Source organism: Scyliorhinus torazame, chromosome 7, assembly GCF_047496885.1.
Source record: "Scyliorhinus torazame isolate Kashiwa2021f chromosome 7, sScyTor2.1, whole genome shotgun sequence".
Lineage (NCBI taxonomy): Eukaryota > Metazoa > Chordata > Chondrichthyes > Carcharhiniformes > Scyliorhinidae > Scyliorhinus > Scyliorhinus torazame.
In genome coordinates, this window is record NC_092713.1 from 73,776,489 (window position 1) to 73,791,098 (window position 14,610).

The following is a 14,610-nucleotide window of genomic DNA, read 5'->3' on the forward strand; positions in this document are numbered from 1 at the left end:
GGTCAAAGAGCAGCTAGGAACAGGGAACAGATGGCCCAAGTGGGGTGGGGGGGCTGGCAAGACTGGATAAGGACAGATGATTTCCTTCCCTGCAGTACATTCGTCAACCTAGTGGTTTATATGATAATTCAGTGGTTAGGTACATGGTCACTATTACTGATGATGTGGAGTTGCCGGCGTTGGACTGGGGTGAGCACAGTAAGAAGTCTTACAACACCAGGTTAAAGTCCAATTACTATTACTGATACCAGCTTTTTATTCCAAATAATTTAATTTTCTGAATGTACATTCCTGAATTGCATTGTGGGATTTGAATTAATGTCTCTGTATCATTAACCCAGTACTCTAGATTTCTAGTGCTGTAAATAACCACTATGCTACCGTACCTGGTATTCTCACTACTTGCCTGGATTTAAGTTGTTGAACCTTATTTCATACACTGAGGATGTAACAAGACTTCTTGAGAATTCTGTCAGTGAGCCAAAGCCCACACACTGTATGGTTGACATATTACAACTGCAATAAGTGCCTGTCACAAAATGCACTGCAGTACCTAAGTTTATTTTCAAGGGACCATCTAGATTTCTAATTAAGACAAGAACAATAAAATCATGTGAACATCATCATCTACAAGTTAAACTCCAGGTCAAGCACATTCTGAACTTGAACATATATTGCTGTCCCTTTATTGTTGCTAAATCAGTCTTGGAATTCACCAGCTAACATCACTGTTCAGCTCCATCACCTCACAGCAAAAGTGTACCACAAGCTTCTGGTGTAGCTAAGTAGGACAATGAATGTGGTCTTTTCTATTATCGTCCATATCCATTGGGAAAAAAAATAATTGTAGATGTTCAGACCATGTTGTGTGCTCTTGATACCTGCTAGGACAGGAAAAAGCTGATATATGGAGCGGGGAGTGAGACCCAACTTTCTCTCATTATTCTGGTAGTATAGAATCTCTAAGAGCAGGGGAGGAGAAGAAACCATAGATTAGAAGAATCATAGAATTCCTACATTGCAGAAGGAGGCTATTCAACCTTGTGTCTGCACCGACCCTCTGAAAGAGCATCCTACCTAGGCCTACTCCCTGCTCTATCCCTGTAACCCCACCTAACCTGTATATTCCTGGATACCAAAGGTCAATTTTATCATAGCAATCCACCTAACCGCAACATCTTTGGGCCATGGGAGGAAACCAGGGCACCCGGAAGTAGTCCACGGGGAGAAAGTGCAAACTCCACACATATAGTCACCCAAGGCCGGAATTGAACCTGGGTCCCTGGCAATGTGAGGCAGCAATGATAATCACCGTGCTACGGTGCCGCCCAAATGAACACAAATTTAGATAAAGTATCAGGTAAAAAATTGTTGCCATATATTCCCATTAGTCATGTTCAGTAAAGGCTGTACGCATTCCATAAGTTTCTGAAGTAATTGTTTTCCAACTAATCTTATTTAGACAAATGAGAAATGTGTGCCTTTTTCTGGGCTGCTTTTGGTCACCTTTTTTAAATAAGCCACTGCAGCTTTATTGCTGTGGTTGCATGTAATTAACATGAACAGCCTGTCTATAAATGACTCTGTGAATAATTTAATGAATAGATTTTTTTGTCTTCACATTATCAGCTTGCTTTGGGTTATGTTACTGAAATATTGGCTCTATTGCTGCTTAAATGTGAATGAAAATCACTCGCCTTACTCTGATCGTGGTGTTAATTTTCCTTTTTCAATTTCAGATTGTATGAGCAGACAAGCTATAATAAAACTTGTTTTGGAGAATTAGCTACATAGTAAAAATGTATACTGTTCAACATATATTTCGGATTGACATAATGCAAATAAATGCATTTTCAGATTTGAATAGCTATAAATGAGGCATCTTGTATGGCTACAATACTTTGGCCTAGATTCTTCCAATCATAGCATGCACAGTAACTATTTTAAATGGTTGACTCCCCAACAATCAAACTTTTTATGTTCTTTGGAATCTGCAATTTTAAATTTTAAAATTTGAATCAGAATTTTCATAGACTTGATCACTTAATAGTTTGAATCGGCGCTGTATTGTTTAGAATGCATATTTATTAAAGTGTTCTGGCACTGATTTGTGTGCATGATTTTAATGTGTAGAGTTTTATTCTGTTAAATAGAAATGTATGCCATTAACTAGCTATTTCTCCATTTGGAAATGGAGTAAGCGATCAAGCAGGTTACTGAAGCAATTTTCAGTTCTCTTCAGGCAGCCAAAACAACGGGAACTGGAAGGCACTTGAGAGCAAGTAATTTTCCTTGGATGCCAGCTAGGGAATGGTCTCTGTGATTTGTACTGAAATATACAAGTTTGTGGATGTTGGGTGAAGTGCATGAGGTTTTCTGTGATACTAGTTGTGATACCCTTCATAGTTGAACTGTGTGCTGTTAAGACTCACCTTGTGCTCTCCAATAGAGTTATGATTTTAGTGAGGTAGCAGGGGAGCAGTTACCATCTAATCCCAGCAAGAGTGAGTACTTTATGAACAGGAAAAGCATAAACTGGGTATTCTTATATCATTCAAAGCATGGTTTGCATATTACCAGAAAGTTTAATATTTTCTCCTTGTGTTAGTTCCATTCCAGGAAGGGAAAAAAGATTGTGTATTTTAAACTTTAAAAAGTTATTTTTGAATACCTGGAGGCAACATAATATGATTAAAGCCAGGGCAAGTGTAAACAATGCAGGGAAATTGCACACAAGGTTAAAAAGCATAATGGAATGAGTGGTAAAGTTTTCAGGAAAAAACAAAAACAATAGTAAGAAGACTATTAAAAATATGATGTGGCGATGCCGGCGTTGGACTGGGGTGAGCACAGTAAGAAGTCTTCCAACACCAGGTTAAAGTCCACTTTAACCTGGTGTTGTAAGAGTTCTTACTATTAAAAGTATGGTTAAGGCCACTTATTGGGTGAAGAAATATCGATGAATTGAGGGAATGGCAGAGATAATAAATATATAGTCTCAGTTTTCACAGAGGAAATGAGCACAGGGATTGTGGAAGCGCCGTAGTTAGAAGTAGAACTTCTTATCGAGATAATTATTCAAAAAGAAAACTCAAATTTAGTCTTGGAAATCTGATATTTCATAAATGGATCTCAAGAAAAGTTGGGGATTCCAAAAAGAAACAAATCATGAAATTGCACACCAGTTTATCTAATTTCAGTTGGTACGAAACCATGAGATATGAGATGAAATTGTGGGGCCAGAATTTTAATTGGGCAGGTCATTCTTATCCAGTCACATAGAATTATTTGAAGAATTAACAAAGAGAATCAATAAAGGAAATGCAAAAGCTTTGGTTCATATGGTTTTCTCTAGTTTTTGATGCAGCTTTCTCATGTGGTTTAATATTTAAAAGTGTTTCCTCATTGGTGCTCTTTCAATACAGATTGCTTTAATAATTGTTTTGATTGCACTTGTCCAATGCTGGAGCTTATTAACTTGATTGCTTTCAATTCTTTATACAGTGTACTGATGTTCACATGGTCAGTGACAGTGAGGGAGATGATTTTGAAGATGCTACTGAGTTTGGAGTTGACGATGGTGAACTTTTTGGCATGGTATCTTCAGGATCAAAGAAGTCACCAATGAGTATGTTTTTTTGGAAATATTTTTATTGAGAATTTTAACAATTTTTATACAAAGTTTGCACAAAACCAAACAATAAGACAAAACTAGTAACAACCCCCCTACGCATAACAATATAGACATATAAACAAAACTCTTTCCCCCCACCCTATCTCATCCCCCTAACAGCTAACAGTGGCCAACTTTATAAACGTCTGCCACCTATGGTAAAACTCTTCCATCGGCCCTCTCGTGGTGAACATGAACTTCTCGAGGTCCAAAAACTCCATCAAGATCATCCAGCCATGCCGAGGCACTTGGTGGTGTAGTCGACCTGCAGTCTAAGAGGATCCGCCTCCTTGCCAAAAGTGAGGCAAAGGCCAGTGTGCCTTCCCCTCCCCCCGACCGGAGCTCCAGTACATCCAAGACCCCAAAAACTGCAACCAATGGGCACGATTGCTGACATGGTATCAAAAAAGGATCTCCCGAAGCCCACCAGCTTTGAGCACGATCAGAACATGTGTGCATCGTGTGCCGGTCCCCGTGAACACCGACCACATCTATCCTCCACCCCTATCGAAAAAAATCTTGTTCTATCCTTCGTGAGGTGTGCTCAAAACTACTTTTAGCTGAATAAGATTCAGCCTCGCACAGGACGAGGTTGTGTTTTCCCTCCTCAGTGCATCGCTCCAAACCTCCTCCTCTACAATTTGCCCTAACTCTTCTATCCACTTTGCCTTCACTCCCTCAACCGAGCCCGTCTCTTCCCTCACTATCCGCTGAAATATGCTTACCATACTGGCCAGCTCTGACCCCGAGCAGGACAAAATCAACTCATGCAAGGTAGAAGGCTGCTTCACCGAAAGGGCAGGAACGTACTTTTTCACCCAGCTACGCACCTGGAGATGCTTGAACCGGCAGCGTCTGTAACCCCATATTTCTCCTTAAGCTCCCACAATCTCGCAAACCGATCATCTAGAAATAAATCTCCCACCTTTTCCAACTCCTTCTCCTTCCATTCGACTAACTCTGGTTAGTCGAGTGTTTCTTCGGCACCAACGAGAGTGGAGACGTTACCAACAACCCCAGGCTTGCCCTCCTCACAGACTCTGCCTCCACCCGGACCCACAGCTCCTACGAGATCCTGCACCACTCTACCTTATCAGCATTAACGCCCAATAATAATATTGAAAGTTTGGCAAGGCCAAGCCCCTAGCTTGCCTCTTCCTCTGCAGCACCACCCTCCTGATCCTTGGGCCCTTACCCGCCCAAATAAACCCAGTCACAAGCCGGTTAATCTCTGAAAAACGCCTTGAGCAGGAATACTGGAGGCACTGGAATAGAAATAAAAATCTTGGTAAGATATTCATCTTAATCAATTGTACTTGGCCCGGTAGGGATAATGGGAGCCATCCCATCTTTGCAGGTCTGCCTAGACCTCCCCCATCAGATTTGTATAGTTCAACCTCCAGAGTTTCCCCCAGTCCCTTGCTATCTGGACGCCCAGATACCAAAAATTATTTCCTGCTAACCAACGGTAACCCTCAAGCCTCCCTCTCCACCCTGGTGCCCCAACCACAAAGTACTCGCTCTTTCCTATATTTAGCTTATAGCCAGAAAAGATCCCAAAACGCTGTAAGATCCCCATAATATTTCCCACTGAAAAGGCCTCCAGATGCCTAACGTATAATAGCAAATCGTTGGCATATAGTGAGAACCTATACTCCACTCTTTTTCTAGCGCCATGGCTAGTGGCTCTGTTGCAAAGACAAATAACAAAGGGGGCATTGGACATCCCTGCCAGGTACCCCAGTATAGCAGAAACGGCTGAGAAGTTACTTTGTTAGTGCCAAACTGGCAATTGGGGCTGCATACAACAGCACCCATGCTACGAAGCCTGGTCCAGACCCAAATTTCTCTATCACAAAAAGGTAGCCCCACTCTACCCAGTCAAGTCAAACTCGTCTCCGCATCAAGCAAAATAATGATCTCCCGGAATTGAACCCTCTGCCGGTGTAAGAACCACGTTCAGCAACCGTCCCACGTTTGCCGTCAACCTCCGCCCCTTTACAAATCTTGTTTGGTCTTTTCCAACCACCTCAAGGCTGCAGTCTTAACACCAACACCTTAGTGAGGAGCTTCACGTCCACATTTAACAGGGAGATTGGACAATATGACCCACAGTCTGTGGGATCTTTGTCCTTCTTCAGGAGCAGAGAAATCACGTCTGCTCTAGTGACTGTGGCAAGGCACCTCTCTCAAAGGAATCCCTGAACATCCCCAACAACAGCGGGTCCAGCTGATCTACAATTTTTTAATAAAATTCCACCGGGGTTGCCTTCCCCGGCTGCATCAACTTTAGCGCCTTCTTGATCTCCTCCAACCCCAAAGGGGCATCTAGTTCCTCCTTCACCTCCCCCCCCCCCCCCCCCCCCCCCCCACACTTTGGTATAGACCAACTCCCCCAGAGGTTCCACCACACCCACCCCGAGGTGGTTTGGATTTGTATAACTCCTCATGGAAAGGGTCTAAGTGTCCCATTCACATTCTCCTGAGCCGAAACCAAACCCTAATCTGGACAATCTCCCGCGTAGCCTCCCGTTTCCTCAGTTGATATGCAAGGAGCCAATTTGCCTTCTCTCCATACTCAGAAATTGTCCCTTTAGCTTGCCTCAACTGATGCACCGCCCCATCTGTGGAGATCAAATCCATTTAACTGCATCTGTGGAGATCAAATTGAACTGCATTTGCCTTTTTTTCCTATCCGCTAATAATTCTGGGGATGGACTGCGCACATATCTGCGATCCACCTCTATGACATCATCCACCAACTTCTCCCCTGATTACAATCTTCAGCACCTTCTGTTGTCTCGAGGGTGAGACCTCCCCATTATCATTGTTCAAGATATAATCCTGGACATCCCTAAAGATCATTACACAATCCCAGATCTGCTAGCAGCCCGACATCTAACACGCCATCCCTCACAGCATCCCCAGCCTACCTCCAACTCCAGGTCCACCCGATGTGGGGCATGATCAGAAATGACCACCACTGAGTACTCCGATTTCTTCACCCCTGCCAGCAGCGCCCGACTCATGACAAAGTAGTCAATCGTGGAGAACACATTATGTACCGAGGAAAAAAACGAAAACTCCAAGGGTCTGCCCCAGCCACATTTCCTATATAAATACAAGTAATGCCTTCGCCATACCCCCGGAACCAATGACCTTGGCTGAGATCCATCCACCGTCGGATCCAGCACACAGCTGATTTCCCCACACATAATAAGTTGGTGTGTGCCTTGATCTGGTATCGCTGCCAACACCGCTTCATGAACATTGTATCATCCCAATTCCTTCGCTCCTCCCCCAGGCTCTCCCCTCCCTCATGGTTCTCACCCCCAACCACATTGAAGAAAAAACTACGCAAGGGGATAAAAAGAAAAAAAATCCCCCACCATCCCGACAACTACTGAGCCCACAAACGAGAATAAACATGAATACAGAACAGAGGAAATGCCCCCTCCCTGATTATTTCTACCAACCAGCCCACTTGTATCCGTACCATGTGGTGGCTCATTTGGTCTTGGCTTCTGCCTGAAGGCCCCAGTGTGTCCATCTCATCTCCACTCATCAGCTGCGAAAACTTTGCAGAGAAGGATTCAGGTGGCCTTGAGTCGTTGAATCACTCCGGCAGACCCACCAGCTGAGGTTCATGCGCCTGGACCTGTTTGCCATGTCATCTAATTTTTGCTTTGAGGCCCATATTTCTGTCGCCGGCAAGCACCGTTTCGCCTTCCAACGACATGAGTCGTTCTCCCTGTTGAAACAGAGCCTCATTCTCCACACCTTCAATTTCTCAGCCTGCTGGCCTACCGCCTTAGCTGTCTTGCTAAGCTGCTCCCTAATCGGGCCCAAAGCAGCCTCCATTATAGCTGTAAAAGACATCCTAATTTCCTGGCCATGCCTCTGAAATCAGTCGCCCATCTCCCCACCGAACTTCTCCAGTTCTTTCACCATCAACCCTGCCATCATATAGAGGGTGATAGATACGGCTTCTTTCTCTCTTCCCCCCCCCCCCCAACCATCTTTCCTGGGATTTTCATTGAGCTCGGTGCCTGAGATTTCCTTCCTCTGCCTCTCTTCAACATCTGCCTCGACATCCCCCGATTAACCTTCACTTCCTCTGCCAGGCTGTCTGTTTAGAACTCAAAAAAGCCCGAAGTGCCAGGACCTTCGCGGGAGCCACCTAACGTACGACTGGCTGTTGCAGGCCGCTGCACCGGAAATCTCCAATGAGTATTTTAATACCAATGTTGTCCAACACAGTGTGTACCTTTTGCACCAAGTTATTCTGCAGTTTAGCTCTTCTGTTTTGTCTTTACTATTTCACAGTGAATTGCATTTTCTACAACATGAAAAAGATGTTGCTAATGCAAAGGATTCAATGAATGAGAATGGTCATTGCTAAAAGGAGACCAACGTTTTTTGTCTTGCATTCATCAGGACAAAAACAAGAATGTAAAATTTCAAATGATCACAACAGTTTATATGACAAAAGAAAAGGGTGCTGATTGGTTGGCAAGTAGACTCCCCTGCAGGTCCAGCACTCTGAAACGTTTTCATCACTTTCCACAAGAAATATGCTAATAATGGAATGAGCCCTAACCTCCTACCCAGTGCACATTTATGGTATATAAATGATAGGTACACTTTCTTTTAATCTACAGCCATGTGTAAGGATTTCCGTATACACTTTAATACGCCCCATTCTGTACTCAAAGTCACTTTTGAAACAGAGAAGTCTCCCACGCTTCCTCTTATCAATGTGCTAGTTGAGAAATCCACTAATGAGTTTTCCACTACTGTGCACCACAAGTCTACTTTTACTTGTCAATATATTAGTTGGGATTTGTATAGCTCCATGTGCTGTAAGATTGGCTTTATCAGTAATATTGTAAATAGAACCCAAGTTAGTTCAAAGCTTGATGTAGAAATAGAGGGCATCAAAGCTATACTGTGTGATGAAGGCCACCCTGATCAGATCATTGTTAGCTTGCAAATGGGCCAAAGGATCTTTGGATCTGAGAAGTGCCTGGTCTTCCTCAAATTAGCCTGGAAAGGTGAAGTATGTCAAAAATTTGAAGAACCGGTTATGCAAGCCGTTTCATGCTGCCACTAGATAGTGGCTACGTGATTGGTATTTTCCATTAACAGGATTCTGCTGTCAATCCAAAACAAGTCTTTTTAGCAATACTCAAGTCGTGTGCTGCCAAATGACTAATTTAAGATAATCAGTCAAGCATGTATCATGGCTCATTTACACTTGCTAGAAGCAACATAAGTTCATACACAGAGGCCCATTCTCTGCAAGCAAAAAGAATATGTTCAAGCCTTGCATCTTTTTTGAATTTTCCGAGGACTTGGGAGCCTATAGTCCTCGTTGCTTTTTCCACAGCAGCGCTTTGATCAATTATAGTCAATTTGCCAACCTTTTACTCCTGTAACATACATTGTGATCATCATTTCGATTTGGCATTCTTGCATTTGTCCTTATGACTTCAAAACAAAAAGCTTGAGCAACATGTCCCTCATTTCAGCAATATTCCAATTCTGTAGCCAAGTGACTGAAGAATGATCATATTCAGTTTCAGGCCCAAGTTTCCTATTTTTTTGCTTCATGGATGGTGCAATGCTGCTTAGCACCACAGGGAGAGGATTGCCAAAGGGCAATTTGTAGTGGAGAAAATAAACCTGGATTATCTTTGCCCTTCCGGATGTTCCTAGTGTCATGTATATTTTGACAGAGAGAACCAAATCCTGATAGAACTAATGTAATGAACCAGTTTCGGCGATGGCTAGGTAATCCCATGGTATACCAGTTTGCGCCTCTTGGATATGAGAGCGCAAAGGTGGGCCTATACTGGAGAAAATGAACAGGATGTGAAATGTGACGGTTTTGGGGGCGGGGGGGGGGAGGAGACATCAAAGATGGGTGCAGGAATGGATTTTCAAGTCAACAGCTGCAGAAGATGTGAATGGAGTGTCATTGTCTGGGCAATTCAGAGATTAGAAACAAAAGTAATAATACAAAAAATTAGGAGATTTTTTTCCCCCCAGGGACAAATGTAGAAGGAAGTGGAGATGATGTAGTAAGGGAAATGAGGAATTGGACAAAGGTTGCTTTGTCGGTGATCCAAATCCAGAGGACTGGAAAGGTTACGTGAAGATATAAGATTGGGGGATGACAATAAATGTGAGTCAGGAGAACATATGTGGAGGGAAATGTTTTAAGAGCACAGGAGAACAGCACATTCAGAAGAGAGGTGCAGGCAGAGTTGAGATGTAGATTTAAATCATTTAGGGTGAGGTTTTACATGATGTAGTGAATGAGGAAGGAAAGAGTCTAAGACCATAAGATATAGGAGCAGAATTAGGTCTCTCGGCCCCTTGAGCCTGCTCCGCCATTCAATCATGGCTGATACTTTTCTCCCCATTCCCCTGTATTTTCCCCATAACCCCGATCCCCTTAGGTTCAAGAACCTATCTATCGCTGTCTTAAAGACATTCAGTGATTTGGCCTCCACAGGCTTTTGCGGCAAAATGTTTCACAGATTCACCACCCTCTGGCTGAAGAAATTCCTCCTCATCTCTGTTTTAAAGGATGGTCCCTTTAGTCTGAGATTGTGCCCTCGGGCTCTAGTTTTTCTGACTAGTGGAAACATCCACTCTATCCAGGCCTCGCAGTATCCTGTAAGTTTCAATAAAATGCACCCATATCCTTCTAAGCTCCAACGAGTACAGATTAGAGTCCTCAACTGTTCCTCATGCGACAAGCTCGTCATTACAGGGGTCATTCTTGTGAACCTCCTCTGGACCCTTTCCAAGACCAGCACATCCTTCCTTAGATACGGGGCCCACAACTGCTCATAATACTCCAAATGTGGTCTGACCAGAGCCTTATGCAGCCTCAGATGTACATCCTTGCTCTTGTATTCTAGCCCTCTTGACATGAATGCGAACATTGCATTTGCCTTCCTAACTGCCGGCTGAACCTGCACGTTAATCTTAAGAGAATTTTGAATAACGACTCCCAAGTCCCTTTGTACTTCTGATTTCCCCATTTAGAAAATAGTCTATGCCTCCATTCCTCCTTCCAAATGCATAACCTCACACTTTTCCACATGGTATTCCATCTCCCACTTCTTTGCCTACTCTCCTAGCCTGTCCAAATCCTTCTGCAGCCTGCCTGCTTCCCTGAGGCACACCACTAGTCACCGGCTGCCATCCTGAAAAAGACCCTTTTATCCCACTCTCTGCCTTCTGCCAGTCAGTCAATCCTCTATCCATGCCAGGATCTTACCCTTAACACCATGGGTTCTTACAGTCTCCTATGCGGCACCTTGCAAAAGGCCTTCTGAAAATCCAAATAAATCACATCCACTGGTTCGCCTTTGTCTAACCTCTTTGTTACTTCCTCAAAGAGCTCCCAACAGATATTTCAGACATGACCTCCCCTTGACAAAGCCGTGCTGACTCAGTCCAATTTTATCATGCACTTCCAAGTACTTTGCGATCTCATCTTTAATAATGGACTCTAAAATCTTGCTAATGACCCAAGTCAGGCTAACCGGCCTATAATTCCCCGTCTTCTGCCTCACTCCCTTCTTGAACAACGGTGTTGCATTAGCTTCTTTCTAGTCCCCTGCCTCCAGTGACTCCTGAAAGATCACCACCAATGCCTCCACAATCTCCTCAGCTATCTCCTTCAGAACCCTGGGGTGTAGTCCATCTTGTCCAGGTAATTTATCCGCCTTCAGACCTTTCAGTTTCCCCAGAACCTTCTCATTAGTGATGGCCACTGCACTCACCTATGAACCCTGGAGCTCTGGCATCCTACTGGTGTCTTCCACCGTGAAGACTAATGCAAAGTAACAATTCAGTTCCTCTGCCATTTCTTTGTTTCCCATTATTACTTCTCCAGCCTCATTTTGCAGTGGTCCAATATCTACGTTTGCCTCTCTCTTACCTTTTATCTATTGAAAAATACTCTTGCTATCTTCTTTTATATTACTAGCTAGCTTATACTCCTATTTCATCTTCTCCCCCCTTATTGCTTTTTGTAGTTGTCCTCGGCTTGCTTTTAAAGGCTTCCCAATCCCCTGGCTTCCCACTATCCTTGCTTTTTCTTTAGCTTTTATGCTGTCCTTGACTTTCCTTGTCAGCCATGGATGCCTCATCCTCCTCCTTGGGATGAATTTAAGTTGTGCCTCCCGAATAACACCCAAAATTTTCTGCCATTGCTGTTCCACTGTCTTCCCTGCTGGGCTCCCTTTCCAATCAATTCTGGCCAGCTCTTTCTTCATGTCTTTGTAGTTACTCTTACTTAATTGTAATACCATTACACCTGATTTCAGCTTCTATCTCTGAAACTGCAGGGTAAATTTTATCATATTGTAATTGTGTGGGAAAGTGGGTGCTAGACAGTAAGGATTTAAACGAGATCAACAGGGGTGGAATATAGCCAAATATTGAAGGTACGGTAGATAATGAAGAGATACAGCGAAAGGCCAGTTTGTGACTTGCTGATAAGAGCCATGATGCCACCTTTGAAATATGAAAAAATAGGTGATTCCAGATGGAGAATATTTGTCATTCTTAGGCAGTGAAAACACAGTTTACTGAGCGAGCTGAGTAGTTAATTAGCTCACTGGTTTATCTGGTTCCTGTAACTGCAGTTCAGTTCACTATGAATTCAAGGGACTTTAGTGCAGTCTTGCTGTCTGGCATCTCTTCAAATGGCAGCATGGTAGCACAGTGGTTAGCACCGATGCTTCATAGCTCCAGGGTTTCCAGTTTGATTCCTGGCTTGGGTCACTGTCTATGCAGAGTCTGCACAATCTCCCCATGTCTGGATGGGTTTCCTCCGGGTGCTCCAGTTTCCTCCCAGCAGTCCAAAGATGTGCAGGTTAGGTGGATTGGCCATGCTAAATTGCCCTTAGTGTCCTAAAAAAGGTTAGGTGGGGCTACTGGGTTACGGGGATGGGGTGAAGGTGTGGGCTTAAGTGGGGTGCTCTTCCCAAGGGCAGATGCAAACTTGATGGGCTGAATGGCCTCCTTCTGCACTGTAAATTCTATGATTTTTGCAAACGGATGCAGTTTGGAACTGAGTGTATACCTTGAGTTTGGTGAGTGAGGGAGTCCTTTCGCTCTTTCCAATATTTGCAGCCTGTAAGAATTGATTCTTATTCTACAACAGGGAAAGAAGTTGGCTGTTGGGTAAGTATCTGGTAAGTGGTTAAGGTCTATTTTATTCCTAAAGTTTAAAATAGTACATGAACTGATGGTAAGGTTAATAAAATACATAAAAGGAAAATAAGTAATTGAATAATATTAAGTATTTAATTTAACACCTTAGGGATGGTGGGACTGGTGATGTGTCATGGCTGCAACATGTGCGACCACCTGGATGCCAGTGTGTTTCAGGGCAAACACATCTGCGTTAATGTTTGCAGCTTGAGCTTCGACTAAAACTGCAAACACTGCAACACGTCGCGGAGGGGAAAGTTACCTTGATGCTTTGTACCAAGAGACCGTCACACCCCTGAGGTTAGGGTCTTCCGATTTAGTCAATCATCAGGGACAGCAGAGTATGACTGTGAGTGAGTCAGATAAAGAATCTCAAAGGGCAGGAGTGCAGGAGCTTCAGCCTTTTCAATTGTCCAATAGGTTGAAGTTCTCTCAGCTTGTTTTGTTGAGAGTTGGGGCTGCAGGGTGGATGAGCTGACTGGTCATGGCACTGTGGTCCAGGAAGTCATTCAAGTGGGGAGAGCAAAAAGGAATTAGTGGTAGTTGGGGACAGGACAGTCAGGGGGTTTGATGCTATTTACTGCAGGAAAGATCAGGAGTCCAGATGACTGTGTTGCCTACCAAGTGCCAGAGTTTGGGACATCTGCTAGGGCTTGAGAGGAGCTTAGAATGGGAGGGAGAGGATCCAATCGCCATGGGCCATGTAGCTACCAATGACATAAATAGAACTAGGAGAGAGGTTCTGCATCGCCAGTATGAGGTGCTAGGCAGTAAATTGAAAAGCAGAACCTCAACAGTAATAAACTCTGGCTTATAACCTGAGACATGTGCAAATTGGCATAGAGTACATAAAATTAGAGATATGAATGCTTGGCTCAAAGTCTGGTGTGGGAGAATTGGATTCTGGTTCCTGGGGCACTGGTACCAGTACTAGGGATGGTGGAGGTTGTACCAGGGGAATGGTCTACACCTGAACCATGCTGGGATTGGTGTTTTGGCAAGCTGCATAACTAGACATACAGAGGACTTTAAACTAAAATGAAGGGGAAAGGGTTCAAATGCTGGAAGATGTGCTGAATCAAAGAATAGAGACAAGGAAACAGAAAAGGTATTAATGTGGGAAATGATAAACGGACGTGACAGGAAGGATCAGAGAATACAAATCTGAGAGTAAATCAGCAAATAATGTGAGAGGTTACAAATGCACGTATTGCCATAATATACACCAGTATATCATGGTGCAGACACACACTGATGGACACACAGTGGGACCAATCAACATACACAACACCGCAACCAATCACCAGTGAGAGCACACGCGCTATAAAGACAGGGGGCATCAGAGTTCCCGCTCATTCGAGTAGCAGCGAGCTAGGAGCACAGAGCTCACAGCCTACAACACAGACATTCACCATGTGCTGAGTGCATCAACTGGTTAGGACAAAGGCAAAGGTCTTTAGTTAAAACTAGTATTGTATTTACCCACAGTTCAAGTATGTTTTAATAGTTAACCTTTTAATAAAATAGTGTTGCACTACTTCAAGTGTTGGTGACCTGTATGTGATCCAGAACACCCAACACATCACGTAGCATTCAAAACAAAACCGATGAACTGATGGATATCAATGAGAGGAGGATGACCAGGGAAAGAGTGGGGCCCATTAGGAACCAAGGGGGAAATCTGTGGGTGGAGCAGG

At 43.7% G+C, this 14,610-nt stretch overlaps 1 protein-coding gene across 3 annotated transcripts in view; it reads left to right on the forward strand.

The window, feature by feature from the left end:
• The window catches only part of faf1 (Fas (TNFRSF6) associated factor 1), a 612,606-nt gene that overhangs the window by 275,283 nt on the left and 322,713 nt on the right, over positions 1 to 14,610 (forward strand). For all 3 annotated transcript variants that reach the window (XM_072510911.1, XM_072510913.1, XM_072510912.1), the window contains one exon: positions 3,505 to 3,628. In XM_072510911.1, coding sequence (XP_072367012.1) covers positions 3,505 to 3,628 — 124 coding nt within the window. The remainder of the gene's footprint in view (positions 1 to 3,504; positions 3,629 to 14,610) is intronic.